Genomic DNA, 18,883 nt, shown 5'->3' on the forward strand with positions numbered 1-18,883 from the left:
GAGGATGGAAAGACCAAGAGGAGAGAGCTAGGAGAGACAGCCTGGAGAGAGAGAAGAGAGACAGCCAGGAGAGAGCGAGGAAAGACAGCCAGGAGAGAGCGATGAGAGACAGCCAGGAGAGAGAGCAAAGCGACAGCCAGGAGAGAGTGAGGAGAGAGAGAGCGAGGGAGGTTTTTTCCATTTGTAGATCTCATGTAACTCGTCATTTGAAAAGTAGATCTTAACACAAAAATTGTGGGCACCCCTGGTCTAGAGGCCATAGCACAAGGTGCTTCCAGCCCCAACTACAGCCACAGGATGTGTGACTAGGGTTGCAGGTAATTGGAACAAGGGCGTCAATCACAGGGACACTGCTGCAGCTTTTCACTCTGCTTAAAGTCCTGACCAGTGGATAAAGTTGCTAAAAAAGTATTGTACATTGCCCCCATAACTGATTGTACATTGCCCCCATAACTGATTGTACATTGCCCCCATAACTGATTGTACATTGCCCCCATAATGTACTAATTGCGTCTGCCGGCTTCAATGTATAATATAATAAATGCACCTTTTACATAATTAATGTGATCAATGTTTACATAAGGTGGGCTTCATTAAAATGGTACAAATGAGACAATCCCAAAAAACAATTTCCTGGGTGTGATGAGCAGCTTCCAGTGCTGACTTCTGTGATGGGATGCTTGTTCCAGGTCCCTGACTCTTTTCAGAGGGCGATCATTTCTGGCAGATTTCTCTTATCACTGGCGGAAGTGAACACTACATAACGGATAAGATTGTATTGTTCCCAGGCACTGATTGTACAGTGTGTAGACGTGTATCCAGGCCTGCAGCCTCTCAGCTCCCTCTGCCTGAGGCTCCACGTCTTGCCATCCAGTGTGAAGGTGTCAGTGAGTGCCTGGGCTCTGCTTTCAGCCTTGGCTCCTCCCCCTCGGCTCTCCCACCCCTCACTCCATGGAATCCGACCAGCAATCACACACAGCATCCCGGCCCTGACGTCTCCGACACCCCCACAGTGCTTCCACACAGATCTCCTAACCGGGGGGGACCCCGAAGATCGGATCCTGACACCAGCATGGACCAGTGATCGCTTCCTTTCATCTCAGCCTCACAGGCCGCCCTTGGATCTAAACGGAGCTTCCAATTCGCCACCCAGCTGAACGAATCTTCCGTTCCCGAGCTGCTGTGACGTCCCCCGCAGGTATGTGGGGGAGGATGATCTCGGATTACGGATCCGGATTCAACACTTTCAGCGCAGGTAAGTGGCAGCCGATCTCATCGTACCGGTCGGTCCCTGTCCTGGGACTGTCACAGACACCCAACCCCCCTCCCATACAAGTACACACGAGTCCTACTGCACACAATAGAGCTTCCGATCACCGTTATGTAATGTGATCTGTTAGCTGAACACAGAGACTGAGCACTTCCATCCATGTGTTTTGTATAGAGGCATCAGCCATCACAGCCAGGGACATCTACAGTACACTATCTATACCAGTACTGTGTGCCCTGGATGGTGCCAACGACTCCTAGTCAGCATGTCCTCCATACTGTGCTCACTATGGATTATTAACAGTACACTGCCCCATCTATACCAGTACTGTGTGCCCTGGATGGTGCCAATATGTCCTCTATACTGTGATCACTATGGACTAATAACAGTACACTGCCCCATCTATACCAGTCAGTACTGTGTGCCCTGGATGGTGCCAACGACTCCTGGTCAGCATGTCCTCCATACTGTGATCACTATGGACTAAAAACAGTACACTGCCCCATCTATACCAGTACTGTGTGCCCTGGATGGTGCCAATGACTCCTATTCATCATGTCCTCTATACTGTGATCACTATGGATTATTAACAGTACACTGTCATGGGAAAATACACACTGTGACTTGTTTAGTAAATTGGGAAATGGGTGTTTTACAAACACTTAAAGCTTGTACACAGTCCATTAACACTCGCGTGACAAAGGCCCATTCTACAACCTGGATTATTTATACACCATGCACCTACATTTTACATATGTCTGCTAAAGCTGCCCATACATGCTTAGTATTTTGTATAACGTTTGTACGAAATTTGCAAGAATCGTCCGTCGGAGCATTGAGTCAATTGATTTCCTTCAAAAGCCTTAGATTTCATGCAGACCTGCTACTTGGAATCCCTGATATATGAGGGCTCATTCACACCAGCCGCTGCGCTAATTGCACATCGGCACGGTTTACTTTTTTTTTGTTAGAACTTTATTGAAATGTTATAGGTGACATTTCATTCAGTTCTATGTGCCCAGCGGGGTGCGAGGCGGTTGTTCATGCCATACTTTTTTAAGCGCACACCACTGCATTGCCATCGCAACATGGTGGTGTGAATGGTGCCCATCTGTGACAAGACAAATAGTCTTTTTTTGCATTGGGGCTGCGCTGGAAAAAACGGCCAAAACAACCCCAACCGATTGAATAAATCCTGAAACAGGTTTCTTTTATTATTTGTAAACTCATGGAAAGAATAATATAAAGCAAAGTTCAAATACATTTTATCAGTATATTTATAGAAACATAATCTGTTCATAGGGCCTTCCTTGAGGTTGTAGTGGCTATATTACATTATATGCACACTTCTGCATACACTATACAGAAAACTTTATTTGTATTGTTCTTTCATACAATCCTCTACCACACATAATCCTTTAAAAAATGAATGTTTGTGACCATGAAAGTTCTAATTCTGAATGAACCTTTTCCTGGCACATGTGCTTTTCAATAAGTATGTGTTTTACTGACTGAGAACAATAACATTTAGAATGCCATCTGTTCAGATAGGACACTTGAAACATTTTCCAACCTGGGCCTTCAAGATGATCAAAAATAATCGTCCATTTCTTCTCCCGTTAACTATTAGAAAATCGAATGAATGTTCTGAAAACAAATTTCTACTGGTGTATGGCCAACTTGGAGTGATCATGTACATAGTGCTATACAGTATATACATTCTGTGTCATACACATAGAACTGTATTAGTAAACAATGGGAACTACATACATAAAGAGGGATTTATCAAAATTTTGAACAGTTGTCCATAGTAACCCATCAGCTTCTATCTCATTTTCAAAACTTAACTGATGAAACTGAAGATAGAAGCTCCAGTTTTGATTAATTCCCCTCATTGAATCTAAATTGAAGTGTCATACACATGGCTGAATTGGTGAACTATATACATTAAAACAGAGGCAGGCAATCTTAGCACTCCAGCTGTGGTGGAACTACAAGTCCCACGAGGCATTGCAGGACACTGAAAGCCACAAGCATGACTCCCAGAGACAAATGCATGATTGGTTTTCTAGTTTCACCGTAGCTGGATTGCTAAAGTTGGCCATACACCTTACAACCATCTCAAGACCTTTGTCTTGTGATGGTTGTAAGGTAATTCAAAAAACGTACCATCTGCCCATCTTGGACAGGCAGATCGTACTTGCGATCATCGAAAAGCCCGCCCCGCTGAGAGGCGGGCTTCCGATGATTCCAATGCCCCACGGGCAGTGTGAGCTTGCGGCATTTGTCTTACGAGCCCGCCACAAACTAGCCGAAAATCGTACGATTTTCGGATGGTTTTCAAACATGTTTGTAAGACAAAAGGTGTGGGGCCGTACAGTAGAAACGGTCGCACGCCTTCCATACACCTGCTGATTGTCGTACGATCATCGCAAGGTGTATGGGCACCTTTAGTTTGCCTGCCTCTGTTTTAATGTATATAGTTCACCAATTCAGCTCCGTGTATGACTCTTCAATTCAGATTCAATGAGGGGAATTGCATAAAAGTGGAGCTTCAGTTTGATCAGGTAAAGGTGCCCATACACCTTACGATTATCGGACGATAATCGTATGCGATCGACTTTTCGTCCGATAATCGTATGTGTGCATTGCAGTGTCCGACCGACAATACTGTACAATCGTACGACTTTTGACAGTCAAGCATGTTTGAAAACGTTGCTAGATCGTACGATTGTCGTAAGGTTGCTGGCGTTTCTGTCCGTCAAAAGCCGTACGATGTACACTGCGCTTGCGCTAACGAAAATACGGCAAATCAATTGCCGCATTTCGTCCAGGTGCTTTTGGTTAATTACGGCTAAATGATTCTTGCGATCATAGGGGCAGGGTGGGGCTGCCGTACGAAAATCGTACGACTATTCGATCATCGGACGAAAAGTTTCGTCCGATAATCGTAAGGTGTATGGGCACCTTTTAAGTTTTGAAAATGAGATAGAAGTTGATGGGTTACTATGGACAACTGCTCCATATTTTGTCTGCTCCACTTTTGATAAATCCCTCTCAACATATAGAGTTCATATCATTCACTAATGCAGCTCCACGTGTATGACCCTTCCATTCAGATGTAATGTATATACAGCTCTATGTACCTGACCACTCTATTCAGATTTAATGAATGTAGGTCATATAGTTCATCAATACAGCTTTATGTGTACGTCCCTTTTATAATATATCACCAATGCAGCTTTATTTGTACGGCCCTTTTTTCTGTTACACAAAAGGACGTTTCAGGGTCTGAAGTGAGCACTGGGGCTCTGTGCATGGCTCTCATTTCCTCCTAGATTATGTACGAGGTCTGTAACACATCCATCCTGGCCTGTACTTCAGTGAATCCAAGTCTTGTGGCCCTTAATTACTAAATACTGCTCGGGCTTTCCTCTGTGACTCATTTGAGAGGAAGTGAGTTCACTGGATGTTACTAATCACAGAAGCCATTCCTACTTTTGTGTACAGCGGCCTATATGTGTGTGTGTCGCTTTTCACCCAACTCTAACAAAATAGTTCCACCGTCCTTGTATTGTTGCTGTAGGTTTCCCTTGTAGGTGAACGTCTTTTCATACAAGCAGATGAAATCAGCCAGTCGTTCTTTGGAATTTGCCAGCCTGCTGCCACTTCCACTTTATCTGGACTAGTTAGAAAATCCTTTTGACAGTTGTGATGCCGCAGGTTACAGAGCTTAATCTCACATGATGATGACCCCCGCAGACAATCCTATTTAGTCCTAATTTAGTGATTGGCACTATCACAATCTGCTGCAGGCGCTATTAGTAATTAAACAGTTGTTTCCTCCTAATGTGCTTCCTGTTCTCTAGAATTCATTTATTCTGTGGGTTTCAGTAGCATGGCAGAACTTTCTGTCATTTACTCTCAGTGGATTGTAGTAAGTAATTCAGTAGTTCATGTTGCTGTTTTTGGTGTGTGTGTGTAGATATAAATAAATAAATAAATACTATAGTGGATTAAAAAGTTCCCATAAACCAGAGACAGGCAACCTCTGCACTGCATCCTTCCTGAAACTACAAATCTCAACCAAGTCTTTTGGAAGAAGGTCAGGCAGGTTGGAATGCTTCATCTGATTTTAGTTTTCTCCGCGATAACCGATACCATAACATACATGTACTCTTAAATACTAACGCACACACCTTGATGGACCTGTGTCTTCAACCTCAAATGCTATGTAACCTGACGTTGGAGGTGTTCCCAATGCACTTATATCACCCTGCCCAGTGATTGTTGGCCAGTTGTTGAAATACTACCAAGCTAAAAAGATATAGCAGTGTATACCCAGCTTTGGTCCCATAAGATTTATCCCACAAATGAGCAACTGTTGAGCACTTGTCTTATTCACATCTATAGTAGTAGATTAGTCTCGTAGCAGAAAAGTACTTGCAATGAAACTAAAACTTGTTGCGATCATATAACATTGGTTGCAAGTATTGTGAGTGATCGCGGGAGATTTTTCTTGTGCTAATACATCAAAATCACTACTGTCTAGCCAGTGCCAAATTGGCCATCTGGGTCTTGGTAAGAAATTATTCAGCATGGCTAATTTGCAGCCTTGCACATGTTTGACAGGTGATGCCATGAATTTAGAATGCTGTGCTCGTACCTCGCTGGCAGAAACCTATTTTTAAACAGACTCTGTACTGTTACCTCACATTGCAGCTTGATCTTGGGCATCATTAGGTGCCTACTGTTACCTTCCCAGCCGCTTTTCTTCAATATCAAATCTGCTACTTTGGCACCACGAAAAGCACTATTACCTATGGGGCAAACCGAGCTATATATACAAATAATGACTCTCAAAAAGGCATAATTTGCAATAGACCAAGGCTGGATAATACCCAGGAGCCAGGTAGACAATGCTCCTGGCAACTGACACCTATCATTTGAGGTTTTCTCTAGTTGTCAAAGGGCCTGGCTCCATAAAACAATCCTGCTGGCTCCTCGATTGGACAGATTGGCTCCTGAATTCCATATTAATGCCTACCCCTGGCATAGGCTTTTTGGGTTGCTGATGATTGAGTTGGCAAGGTGTGCTGGCAAGAGAAGGCAGCTTATGGTGGCTACCATGAAGATATGGAAGAATTTCAATAACTTCGACAGTACAGAGGTGATTTAAAGGAAACCTGTGCTGAAAGAAATATTGCGTCTGCCAGTACTGATCTGGAAAGTCAGAGTGAATTTAGCACTCTTAGGCACCTTTCACACCAGGGCGGTTCGGTCGTGCGGATTTGTCAGCGCTGAACCGCCGACATGAACAACCCTTTACATTCCTATGGGGACCATTCATGCGATCGCACGGCTCAGCGCGCTCCGAACCACCTGCCGGCCAAAATGCTCCCTGAGCTATTTTTTCACGTTGATCAGCGCAAATTCAATATAGATTTCAATGGAAATGCGCTGATCATCGCGTTTTGAGTGTTTTTAATTGAAGCTGTCACACGTCTGCTCTATAGATCGAGAAATGAGCGATCACATACCGATGAATGCGGAGTTCCTGATCATCTTGCTGCATAGAGCGGAGACAGTCAGTCATCACTCCCCGTGGGGATTCCCCTCTTACCATTCTGATCCTCCAACGCTGACTGGAGGTACAGACAGGGTAGAGCATAGCTGTCAATCTACTGTTGGGATCTTTCCCGGCTGCAGTGCCGCTCTGAGTTGTCGGCATATAGTGGGCAATAGCCCGCTATCTGTTGAGTTTTAGGTCACCGGAGGACATTAGTATTTGTCCTCCTGTGACCCTAAAGAGAACTATGAGCAAAAAAAGGTTGGCCTCTTTTAATGCAAGCTCCAGGGCTTTCATATTTATCCTTCCTAAAGTGTAGTGATAGAGCAGGGAAAGGGTCAACCCTTTGTCAAGTCTTCTTTCCTGGCAGTGTCCTTGCAGGAGAGATCCACCCTGTCCTGATGACCGTGGCCACTGAGACAGATATTCAGGAGAAATCTGGATATTTTCAGTTGTTATCAGAGCAAGAGGTGAGGGAAATCATCCAAAGAGGACACCAGTTCTATCTATCCTATCTATCCTCCTGAACTTCAACTCAATGTTTTAACAATGTAACATTATTAGGGATGCACCGATATATCGGCCGCTCAAACATATCGGCCGAAAATGGCACTTTTGGCTAAATGCCGTAAGTTCCATTTTTGTGCCGATACAGCGGCGCATCCCTGCTTTCCTTCCTCCCCACCGGGCTCTGCTCTGTGTCCCAGCAGGCAGGAGAGAAAGTGTGACAGTCGGCCGAGCGCTTCAGAAGGAGACCGCCGTGAGCGGCTGGTGTCTCTCCTCACACACCGCTCAGCCTCCTGCTACAGTCCAGCAGAGCGCTGTGGGGGCGAAGACAGCCAGCGCTGTCACAGGAGGCTGAGCTCTCCTCCCGCACCACTCACTCAGCCTCCTGTGACAGCTGTCAGGAAGGACAGCAAGTACAAACACTCGGCAATCAGTGATCACTGAGTGTTTGTAAATAATGGAGGACACAGTTATGTGTACTATATCTTCAATTATGATCTATTATCTACATCACCTCCTTTTCATTCATGATTGTGGTTATAGTAAACATACTCTGTTCTCATGTTATCAATGAACAGGAACACTCATAGAGGATTCCTGTTCATTTATAACAGGGGCTGCAGAAAAAGAGATTGAGGACTGTGTCCTCATTCTCTTTTTCTATTTTAAAAGGGAAATATCAGGGGTCTGTTTAGATCTCTTAATATTTCCCCGAAGCCCCTAAAAGTAAAGTTAAAAAAAAAAATATTTAATAACAAATGAATTAATAAATATAAAAAAAATTGAAAAAAATTAAAATAAAAAACATTTTTCGGTTTCAGCCTGACAATTTGTTTTATTTCGGTTTTGAAATTTCCATTTCGGTGCACCTCTAAACATTATCATTGCTTTGGTGGAAGCAATGCATAATGGGCAATGTAGTCTTGCGAAATGGCGATTTACACTACATCAAGCAGCAGGGAAAGAGATGCAAAGTACGCTGTGATTCCAGGAAGTTGATGAAAATGATGGGCAGACAGAAGGCAGCACTTGCTACATAAAAGGAATTTTTCCAAGTAAACTTTGATTGCATTATGAAAATCAACCTATTACAATGCTGATGTGATAACAGGATAGCATATGCTGGGACTACTTTTAACTACCTGCTGTCCGGCCGTTGTAATTAACGGCCAGACAGCTTCTTGAGGTCTGGTGGGCGTCGTTAGACGTCCTATCCCGTTACGCTCGTGCCCGCCGCCTAGCGGGAAACCGGCTTTGAATGTAAACAGCCAGCGATGGCTGTTTACATACAAGCGTTCGGGCGTCTGTAGAGATGCCCGATCGCTTGTGATATCCGGTCAGGTGTGCGGGCCCCCCCCCTCCGCCGCTGCTGGCGATCCCGGGCTCCGCTGTTCCCGGTGTGAGCCCGGGACCAGCACAGCAGCTCTGTGGCCGGAGATCAAACAGAGCTCAGTACTCGAGCTCCGTTTGATCTCCTCTCCTCTTCTGAATGCAGGCAGTGATGTGTATTACATCACTTCCTGCATTCAGTGTCACTCTCCGGTACAGAAACCGGAGAGAAGCTGGTGAAGCAGCTTCTCTGGGGGTCCCTAGGTGACATTAGGGGTCTTAAGACCCCTGATGTCTCCATAAACAGGACCTGTCACTGCAAATTGGCTATCACAATAGGGAGCTTGCTTTCTCCCTATGTGATAGCAATAAAGTTCAGTGAAAAAAAAAAAGGTTTAAAAAATGTTGTTATAAAAAAACACATATCAAAGCAATAAATAAAAAACATTTTAAAGCGTCGGCTATGGTCAATTTTGAGTATGGTAGTTTCTTGCGATTTAACGGGTGTGCGCAATTTTAAAGCTTGACATGTTTGGTGTCTATTTACCTGACGTGACCCCGTCTTTTATATTTTACTAAAAAATTGGGTAATAATAAATGTTTTATAACATAACGTAGGGAGAACAGGTTTTTTTTCAAAATTTTTGGTACTTTTTTTATTATACAGTAAAAAAAAACAAAAAAAAAAACCTCGGTGGTGATTAAATACCACCAAAAGAAAGCTCTATCTATCCCCAAAAAATGGTATAAAATGACCTTCAGTACAGCGTTGCATGACAGAATAAATGTCAGTCAAAGCACCCGCAGCGCTGAATACTGAAAAATGGCCTGGACAGGAAGGGGGTGTAAACACCTCGGTCAGCAAGTGGTTAAGCAGGCTTTGGTAGGTACTAAAGAACACTTACATTTACTCATAGCAGACATTTGAGGATTGTGCCTTATCTAACCGTTTCAAAGGGATTTCTGACTTCTTTTCAGTGCTGAGGTTTTTCCTCATTCTTGGCATTATCCAAATGATTCGGCTCTGTGTACCTTGTAGACAAAACACTGCTCCAGCAGGCTCTAAAAGTCTTCTCAGAGGCATAGTTTTATTTTGGGACTCTGTGACACTTCCTGTTTTCATTGAAATGAAAGAACTTATAAAGCCCAGGTAGTGTAGTTGCAAGTGAACAGATATATGGTGCACTGTTATTGGTTTCCTGAGTATGCTCGTCGTGTATTTATATCCGGAGAGCGTGCAGTTTGCTTGAGACTGGCTGCTATTTCTGAGGAGCTAATTTTATATCTAAGAAAGTTGGAGGGCTGAGTAGTGAGCTGGAAATGAAGAAATAGATTTGAATCTTGGGTTCAGATGTGTTTTTCTCTAACGTCCTGTCTGTGTAGCATGGTGATGTAAAATGAGAGTTTCTAGACACAACTCACAGCCGTTGTGTGTGTTTTCAATGTTGTGTATGACATGTGAACAGATAGGATTGATTTTTTTTGCTAATACGCTAATCCAGGGGTAACCAAACTCCGGCCCTCGAGCTGTGGTGGAACTACAAATCCCATGATGCATCTCTCTCCGGGAGTCATGTCTGTGGCTGTGAGAATATCAAAATGCCTCATGGGATTTGTAGTTCCACCACAGCTGGAGGGCCGGAGTTTGACTACCCCTGCAACTAATCTGTATTGACAAAGTTTTCTGCATTCACGCGTTACCATTTGTCACTTGCAAGGTGCTTTTGTTGCTGAAAACTGTATCAATTAAATATTTTTCTATATGTAAAGGAGTTTTAAATTCCGAGGATATACTATCCTGTTATAACATCAGCATGGAATACATACTAGAATTGTTTGTCATAATGCAATCAAAGCTGTTCTATAGCGAGTGCTGACTTCCATCTGCTCATCACTTCCTGGATTTCCAGAGTGCTTTGTATCTCTTTCTCTGATGGTTGATTTAATGCAATCTCCATTTCTCAAGACTGTATAACCCATCATGCATTGCTTCCAGCAAGCGGTAATAATGTCACATTGTTCAGATGTTGAGTTGCAGTTCAGAAGGCAAGCTCTGACACAAGGAAGTGCGTAATCAAAGTGAAATTGTGTCAGTGCATTGAGGAAGTACATCCTATGGGCATCTTCAATAAGTACGTTTACAAACTTCTAGATTTATATGTTTTTAGTAGTGGGATAGGACCTATGGAATTCAATATAGAAATACCCATTTATGGGGCAAATGTGTAAAGGTGCCCATACACCTTATGATTAGCGTCCGATAATCGTATGCAATCGCATTTTCGTCCGATAATCGCAAGGTGTATGGGCAGTGTACAACCGCACATACTGTACAATCGTACTACTTTTGACTTTCAAGCAGGTTTGAAAACTGGTCGGTCGTACGATTTTCACAAGGTTGGTGGCGTTTCCGTACGTCAAAAATCGTACGATCTAGACTGCTCATGCGCAAACGAAAATACGTGCGGTTGATTACCGCAATTCGTCCAGGTGCTTTTCTTTAATTACGGCTAATTGAACCTTGCGATAATCGGTGCATGATGGGGCCGCCGTACGACGATTCGATCATCGGACGAAAATTTTCGTACGATCTTAACGTGTATGGCCACCTTCAGAGTGGAACTCACCTCACTGTGGGAGATTTCCTCTGACTTCCTGTTTCTTCTTTGTGGTAAACAGACAGCAACAAATAAACTGGGGTTTAACCCTTCCCTGCTCTATGCAAAACTAAAAGAATAGTTCTGCCTCTACATACCCTTTAAACGGAGCAGACGCCTACTTTTTAACACAGGCATATTGTCTTCTAGATGGCACTGCCAGTTCCCCAATTCATTGTGGTGTTGCCCTTTGACACTCGTATTATTTTGCTCTGTAGTATCAGTGATCAGAGCTGATTCAATGCTAATTCCATCAAACAGTCTGACGCATTGGCGTTGATGTATTAAAGGAATAGTGACTGTTCACTTAACAAAGTGAATGTTTACTCAGCCTAGGTGATAAGGTGAAGGTGTGTTCACGTCAACAAACCAATTGTGTTCTAGCAAAAATAATTTTTTTTAAAATTTCACTTGCACATGATTGGATAACAACGGTTTATCCTATTTACTAACATTTACTTTGCCACGTGAACTGCTTCTGCTCCTTTCTTGTTCAATATACTTGTTTGCCAGCCTTTGCATACATAACACATTTCTGTAAATTAAGGTAATAAACCTTCATCAAAACCAGCCTCTATTCCAGGGGTGGTGAAACTACAAATCTCATGATGCATCCATCTCTGGGAGTCACGCTTGTGGCTGCGAGACTCTTGCAATGCCTCATGGAATTTGTAGTTCCGCAGCAGCTGGAGGGCCAGAATTTGCCCACCCCTGCTCTACTCCTTTTCATTTATCAATCTCACTTTTTTTTTATTTTTTTATTTTTTTTTTGAGTTATGGAAATGGTTATAGCCCATTTACTTTTGTGCAGTGCATTTTTTATGGTGTGTATTAATGCACATTTAGTTAAGACAGCCCATTCTTCTTTTGCGTGGCCATGCAATGTGGTGCGCTACAATGCCATTGAAAATAAACGGCACTATAACGCATCAACTTGCATTGCCGCACAGTAGTGTAATTCGGGTCTTAATCTGTCATGTTTTATTGTGGTCTTTTTTTTTCCCCCCGTTCGGTAGATTTTCCCAACTTCTGTCCCAGTGATGGTGGAGACATGGATATTTTCTTTAGATGAGCGACAGAGGGTTTTCCCCCTTCACTTTGTCCCAGTCACAGTGGTCGCTGGGGCTGTCACGCCATCCTGGTTTAGCTACAGTTCAGTCACTGACCCGGAAAAAAGAATACAGGACAGAATTTGAGACTTCAGTCTTGTTTCTGGTAAATGACCCAATAACCAATTAAGCCGGGGTCAGGATGATGGCCCTAGAGGAGGGGTGAGCACCTCTGGCCCTCCAGCTGTACCTTAACTACAAATCCCAACATGCCTCTGGGAGCCATGCCTGTAACTGTCAGTCTTGCAATGCCTCATGGGACTTGTAGTTCCACAACGGCTGGGGAGCTGGAGTTGCCCACCGCTGCCTTAAGGTGCCCATACACCTTACTATTATCGTACGATAATCGTATGCGATCGACTTTTCGTACGACAATCGTAACGTGTGAATAGAGTGCCCGACCGATAGTACTGTACAATCGTACGACTTTTGACGGTCAAGCATGTTTGAAAACTTTGGTTGATCGTACGATGTTCGCATGGTTGGTGGCGTTTCCGTCCGTCAAAAGTCGTACGATTAACACTGCGCATGCGCAAACGAAAATAATTGCGGTCAAATACCGCAAGTCGTCCAGGTGTTTTTTTCTAACTACCGCTGATTGAACCTTGCGATAATCGGGGCAGGATGGGGCCGTCGTACGAAAATCGTACGACGGTTCGATCATCGGACGAAAAGTTTAGTCCGATAATCGTAAGGTGTATGGGCACCTTTTAGAGCTTAAACCTAGGTGAAAAAATGGCAGTTCCACTATTACAACAAAAACAAAAGGGGTTTTAGCTCACCTAAACAACAAAATAGTGATATACAGAAAATATTGAATAGAAACATGCTGTATTCACATCTACCTTACTGTAACTTCAGTGTGCTTTCAAATGAATCTTATATGGGAGCCGAGTATCTACTGTGCTTTTTTTGTTCTATAGTAAACATTTGTTTCTATTTACTGCTTCCTATCTAGTCTAGTCATATGACCAAAAACTGAGCTCATGTGTGGAATGCTAGCATCTGGCATTGTCACATGCTCCGCAATATACAGGCTTTCTGCTCATGAGAATGTTTCTCTATGATAATTTAGCTATTCATTAAACAGTCCATATTGCCATGCGGAACTACATGCTACGTGTTCTGCATTATAAACAACACTGTTATGGTAGAAGGCTGACATTGCGGCCCACTCATTTTTAATATGTTATTGTGGTATGTTATTAAGAATGAGTATTATGTTAGCTGCTCCCCCTTTTGCTTCAGTACATTGAGCCCCTGCCCCAGGACTTGTATGCAGATAAGGACTTCTGACATTCTCCCAGTATACTGGTCTGTACTGAACTCTGGAATCCGTGCCCAAGAAACACAGGCAGAGATCAAAGGGCTAGTCACCAGTATTACTGTGGTCTTCCTGCAGCTAATCATGTTCTCATTACTGACCTACCATGACTTGTCCTGCACTGTGTATTTGTGTGGGTGCAACCATCTTGTTAGAGGCAGGGTTTTGCCTCCTCATGTTAGAGCCTCTAGGAAGGAGAACATTGAAGAGCACAGTAGTCCTAATCTCTTGAGACTAGCAGCAGGAGGCAACAGTGCCTTGGATCTCATTTTGCAGATGTACAACTATAAGGCTGTAGGCACAGGAGTACATTGGCACACCACACACCACAAAGTGAACTGTTTTTCAGCTTGAATTCCAGACAAAGGGTACATTGTGCAGGGTACTGCTTAGGCACAATTAACACTTCCAGATGTTCCTTATAGTTCCTAATATGGCATTACAGCCATATTCCAGTGTAATGAATGGGCCATGCACTTTTAAAATCTATTGTTGGAAATGTGCTACTTTCAGACAAATGCACTACTTTGAAATTATTGGCAATCAAGTCCAACTTGGTGCCTTATTGGTGCAATGGAAACGCACAACCAAATTGCACATCTGTTAATGCATGCATGTGAATGCATAGCTTACAACTGTCCCTAATTTGGAGTGACTGTCCCTCGTTTGGAATCAAATTCCTGTTTCCCTCTTTTTGGTAAATGGTTATGTAAAATAATCTTTTTAATACTCTTAATGGTCTGCAATACTGGATGCTTAGCAGGTGGTGTATCCTTTGCCAACATTGTGCTCAAACGTGTCCCTCTTCCCAATGTCTGAAAGCTGGGAGGTATGTGAATGTAGCCTTTGTAAATGAGCCTACAAGGGAAGCCGGTTTTACTTTCATTTCAGAACAATGGCAGGAAGTAAAAGGCACATGCTTGATCCTTATTGGAATTGATTCTGTGGTGTGATAGAACAGTTTCAGCATACAGCTTGGCATGAATGCTAGCTAGTTGTTGTCTAGTAACACCCACAATTCTCATATGCTCAGCAGACAGGCTTTAGGGAGAAGCATATGAATACTATAAAATCAGCTTTGTCCTAATTAGATCCCTTGTGTTCAGCCTTTCACATGTTATCTGTGCTGGTGCAGAAAATGTGGCCTGCATGTTATCACCTGGGATGAATTGTGTGGAAATGCAATGTGGTCTTTAGGCGGGGTATAGCTGGCTTTTTTCCATGTGAGCTTTACTGGCAGGCTTTCAAGATCTTCTGCTTATATCTGGAGAAGTAATCATGCTTCTGCTGGTTCCAAAGTTACACCAAACACTAAGGTTCTGGAAGGTAAATGTGCTATTTTGCATTGAATTTGGTACTGTGACATTCATGTTCTTTTCCTTAACACCAGTGCAAATATCATTTTGAGTGCTGTAACGTGTGGTAGCCAATTACACTTCAGCTTTTATTATTATTATTTTCATTCAGGATTTATATAGTGTACAGCACTTTACAATATAAAGGAACACAGTACAGTTACAGTACAATTCAAGATGATATGGACTCTGCCCGTGAGATCTTTCAATCTAATAGGGAGGGACAAATGATACAAAAGGTGGTAGCTGTGTGGGGATGCGTTGTTTGAGAAAGGAATAGTTCAGTTTATAGGTAGAGATGGGATAAGCTTCCCTGAATAGGTAAGTTTTTAGGGATTGCCTAAAGGCAGACAGAGTAAGAGATAGCTGGACAGGTTGGGGTAGAGAGTTCCAGAGGATAGGAGAGACTGTGGCGAAGTCCTGGAGGAGTTGAGAGAGCAGGAGGTCTTGGGAGGAGCTGAAAGGACGGTTAAGGTAATATTTTGAGATGAGGTTGGGGATGTAGCTGAGTTGTGAATTGCTTTGTAAGTTATTATTTTGAATTTTATTCTCTGGGTAATTTGAAGTGAAGCCATTGGAGGGATTGGCAGAGGGGGGTTGCAGACTATGGGCGGTTGGTTAGGTGGAACAGTCTGGCAGCAACATTCATGATAGAATGAAGGGAAGAATAGTCTGTGTAGAGGCAATGAGAAGGGAATTGCTATAGAGATAAGAGATAACAAGAGAGTGAATTAGTAGGTTTGTGGTGTCATTGTTGAGGAAGGGGCATATTTTGGAGATGCTACAGAGATGAAGGTGGCAGGATTTGAACAGTAATTGCGTGTGGGGCTAAAAGGTAAGGTGAGAGCCCAGGATTACAGGTAGCGGAAGTGGGGAGGAAATATCATGAGCTCAATTTTTGAAAGACCTAATCCACCTAATTACCCAAAACTGATTCAGAAAAGGGGTTATTATTAGTTGCTATGAGTTTAACTCTGAGCCATTCCAAAGCCTGTTCCGGGATAGTCAATAAGCAGCGCCAGCTTAGACGGGATCCTTCCCCACCCTGGGCAGAGTTGTTACAATCAGATGACGATCTCAAGTCAAGCTTAGAACATGGTGGACTGCAACCTTACTAATGGCGCTCTGAGTGGGCATACTCCTTCAGCCATTCAGCCACAGATTGCTGAGAGTGCTTACTGATAATGGCAGCCAGGAGCGATGGTGATCACTCGGAGAGCTTCGGCAAGGCTGTGTAAGCAGTGATTCAACAGGATGGAACAAGATGCTGTCGAGTCCACTCCAAACTAGCTCTCACTTAAGCTCATCCGGCCAGATCGGCAGTTAGCAATGACTCCCCAGTTGCTATGAGTTATCACATACCCCCATCATTTATTCATCATTTATTCTTTGCATTTTTGTATTTAAAAAAAAAAAAAATGCTTCCCATATGTATGCAGATGAATGCATTGATTTACATCATTTGCTGTTCTCAGGTTACCTCCTGCTGCTAAGCAACATCTTTTGTCTATGTATGAATGATGAGAAGAAATTTAGACACCCTAAAATTATCCTTTGACAGCAGAGCTGAGGTTTGAAGGCTAGGAGTATGTACATTATTCACATGTTTCAGTTGATTTATGTTGTCTATATTTCTCAGACTGAAGACTGGTATTTATTGTGATATAATGTAAATTCACATTGAAGTCATTCTCACCTAGGGTTGATTATGGATGTATTGTTTTATTTTTACTTTCAAAGTATTTTATTAAATTTTTAAGATAGAATAAAACAATAAGATAATACATGATGTACAAACAGTATAGCATACAATTGCGTCTCAGAATATTCCACATTAGCATAGTCGGGTAGTAAGAGGGGATCACTAGAAACCATACACACAATGCCTAATAGTTCTGTGAAACAAAACATATCTATCCACCTACTTTTGCCAAATTATCCCCAATCAACAAGAACAAAGTCAAAACAATCTGAGAGGAATATCAGGCATAGGGATCCACCTGTGTCTGAAGCAAACGTTTGGTATGACCTCCTCCATATCTATATACATAGAAGACTTTCCGTCCAACATCAATGTACTAAACAGCTCACGTGCGTGAACCTAAAGAAAGAAAAAACAGACAAAAAGAAGAAAAGGAAAGAGATACTAAAAGAAGCAGAACAGCTTAAGAGTCCAAAAAGAGTAGATCCGTCCCCGACCAGATAGACCAACATCTACTTAAAGGAGAACTATGGAGTCTGGGCTTTTCCCCATAGTTCTCCTTAGGGTAACGGGAGGACACAAACTAGCGTCCTCCCGTTACCCTAAGCTCAGTATACCGCGAGCAACAGCTAGCGGTATACTGAGACGCCGGAGCGGATCCCGACATCGATGTCGAGATCCGCCCAGCTGTGTGAGTGACAGCTGGCTCTGCCTATCTAGAGGCAGAGGCAGCTGTACCCGCCCCCTCCCCCGTCCATTCCGCCAGTCAGCGCAGGCGGGGAGGGGGAATCCAGCCCCTCCCCTGTCACGGCAGAGAGCCGTGACAGGATCGAGAAGTGAGCGAACGCCGATCTACTGAGCCGACCTGTGACAGTCTCATTGTCACAGGTCGGCTAGAACTATGAGGTGAGTGAGAAGGACCCGCCTCATAGTTCTCCTTTAAACATTAAAAATAGAACCCAAAAAAAAGAACTGAACAATTGTACAATGGAAGTTACCCGGTTTCCAGCAACCCTGTATATAACATCCAGGGGGTCCAGCTCAATTCAAATAATTTTTCAGTATCTTGGAGGATGCTGTGAAGTTTCTCATGGACCATGATGTATTGTTTATTTTATTCATTTATATATGTCCAACAAATTCCACAGAGCTCTGTGGAGTACATCAACCATTCACAACAATTTCTGTTCCAGCGGTGCTGGCAGTCTATGCTCCTATCATATCGGGGAGGACACATTATTTAATTCAGGAGCTGCTTTGTCCATCTAGGATCCAGCAGGATTTTTTAAGGAGTCAGCTCTATTGACAACCACCAGAGAAAATTTCAAAAGTTAGGCACCAGCTGTACCTTTTTTAGGAGCATTGGCTACATGGCTCCTGGAATGTATCCAGCCCTGTAATTGTGCAATCACACACGCTTGGGCCAGTTTGGTCAAAGTCGGTTAACTTACCATTAAGAAGACAGGGCAGATGGAGGAGCCCTATATAGACACAGTCTTCACTCGAGACTTGAACCCTGGGCTACAAGACAGTAGTGCTAGCTACCATGCCGGCATTTAAATGAGTTATCTTTACATCTGTAAATGGCGGAACTCCTAAACTGACCACGTGTGAGGACCTTATCCAGAAATGAAGGTCGCTATTTACAATCATGGTGAGCACCAGATTATTAGTATCAGCTATATCGGAAGATATAAATCAACTTCAACCAATCACATGCAATTCCAATCACCCAGAAAGATTGTTTGCATGCCTTCTACTGGCTGATGTTCATATGATCGACTTTATTGTGCAAAAGTGTCCTATATTGGTAGGGTCATATATACCCTGGAATTCATAAATGGTTGAAATGCCTCCTTAAAAATGACATAATAATTACATGTGTCACAATCACGATGTACTCCAATGGCGAAGAGATCTGATTTTACCTCCACTTTCCTTATCACCCATATGGCGGTATTTCCATATGAATTTGTTGCAACGATAGTGCCATACAGCAAATGTGTTGCAAATGAGAACTACTTGAGTTGTCACACATGTCAGTACTAACAGTGAAAATGT

The 18,883-nt window shown here is 43.0% G+C and overlaps 1 protein-coding gene across 1 annotated transcript in view; it reads left to right on the plus strand.

Moving 5' to 3' along the window:
- Nucleotides 1-1,053: 1,053 nt before the first annotated feature.
- CEP85L (centrosomal protein 85 like) overlaps nt 1,054-18,883 on the plus strand; it is a 145,711-nt gene continuing 127,881 nt past the window's right edge. Inside the window, exon 1 of the mRNA XM_018563920.1 lies at nt 1,054-1,255. Coding sequence (XP_018419422.1) covers nt 1,213-1,255 — 43 coding nt within the window. The 5' untranslated portion in view covers nt 1,054-1,212. The remainder of the gene's footprint in view (nt 1,256-18,883) is intronic.

Source organism: Nanorana parkeri, unplaced genomic scaffold (genome assembly GCF_000935625.1).
Source record: "Nanorana parkeri isolate BGI_ZX_2015 unplaced genomic scaffold, ASM93562v1 scaffold22, whole genome shotgun sequence".
Lineage (NCBI taxonomy): Eukaryota > Metazoa > Chordata > Amphibia > Anura > Dicroglossidae > Nanorana > Nanorana parkeri.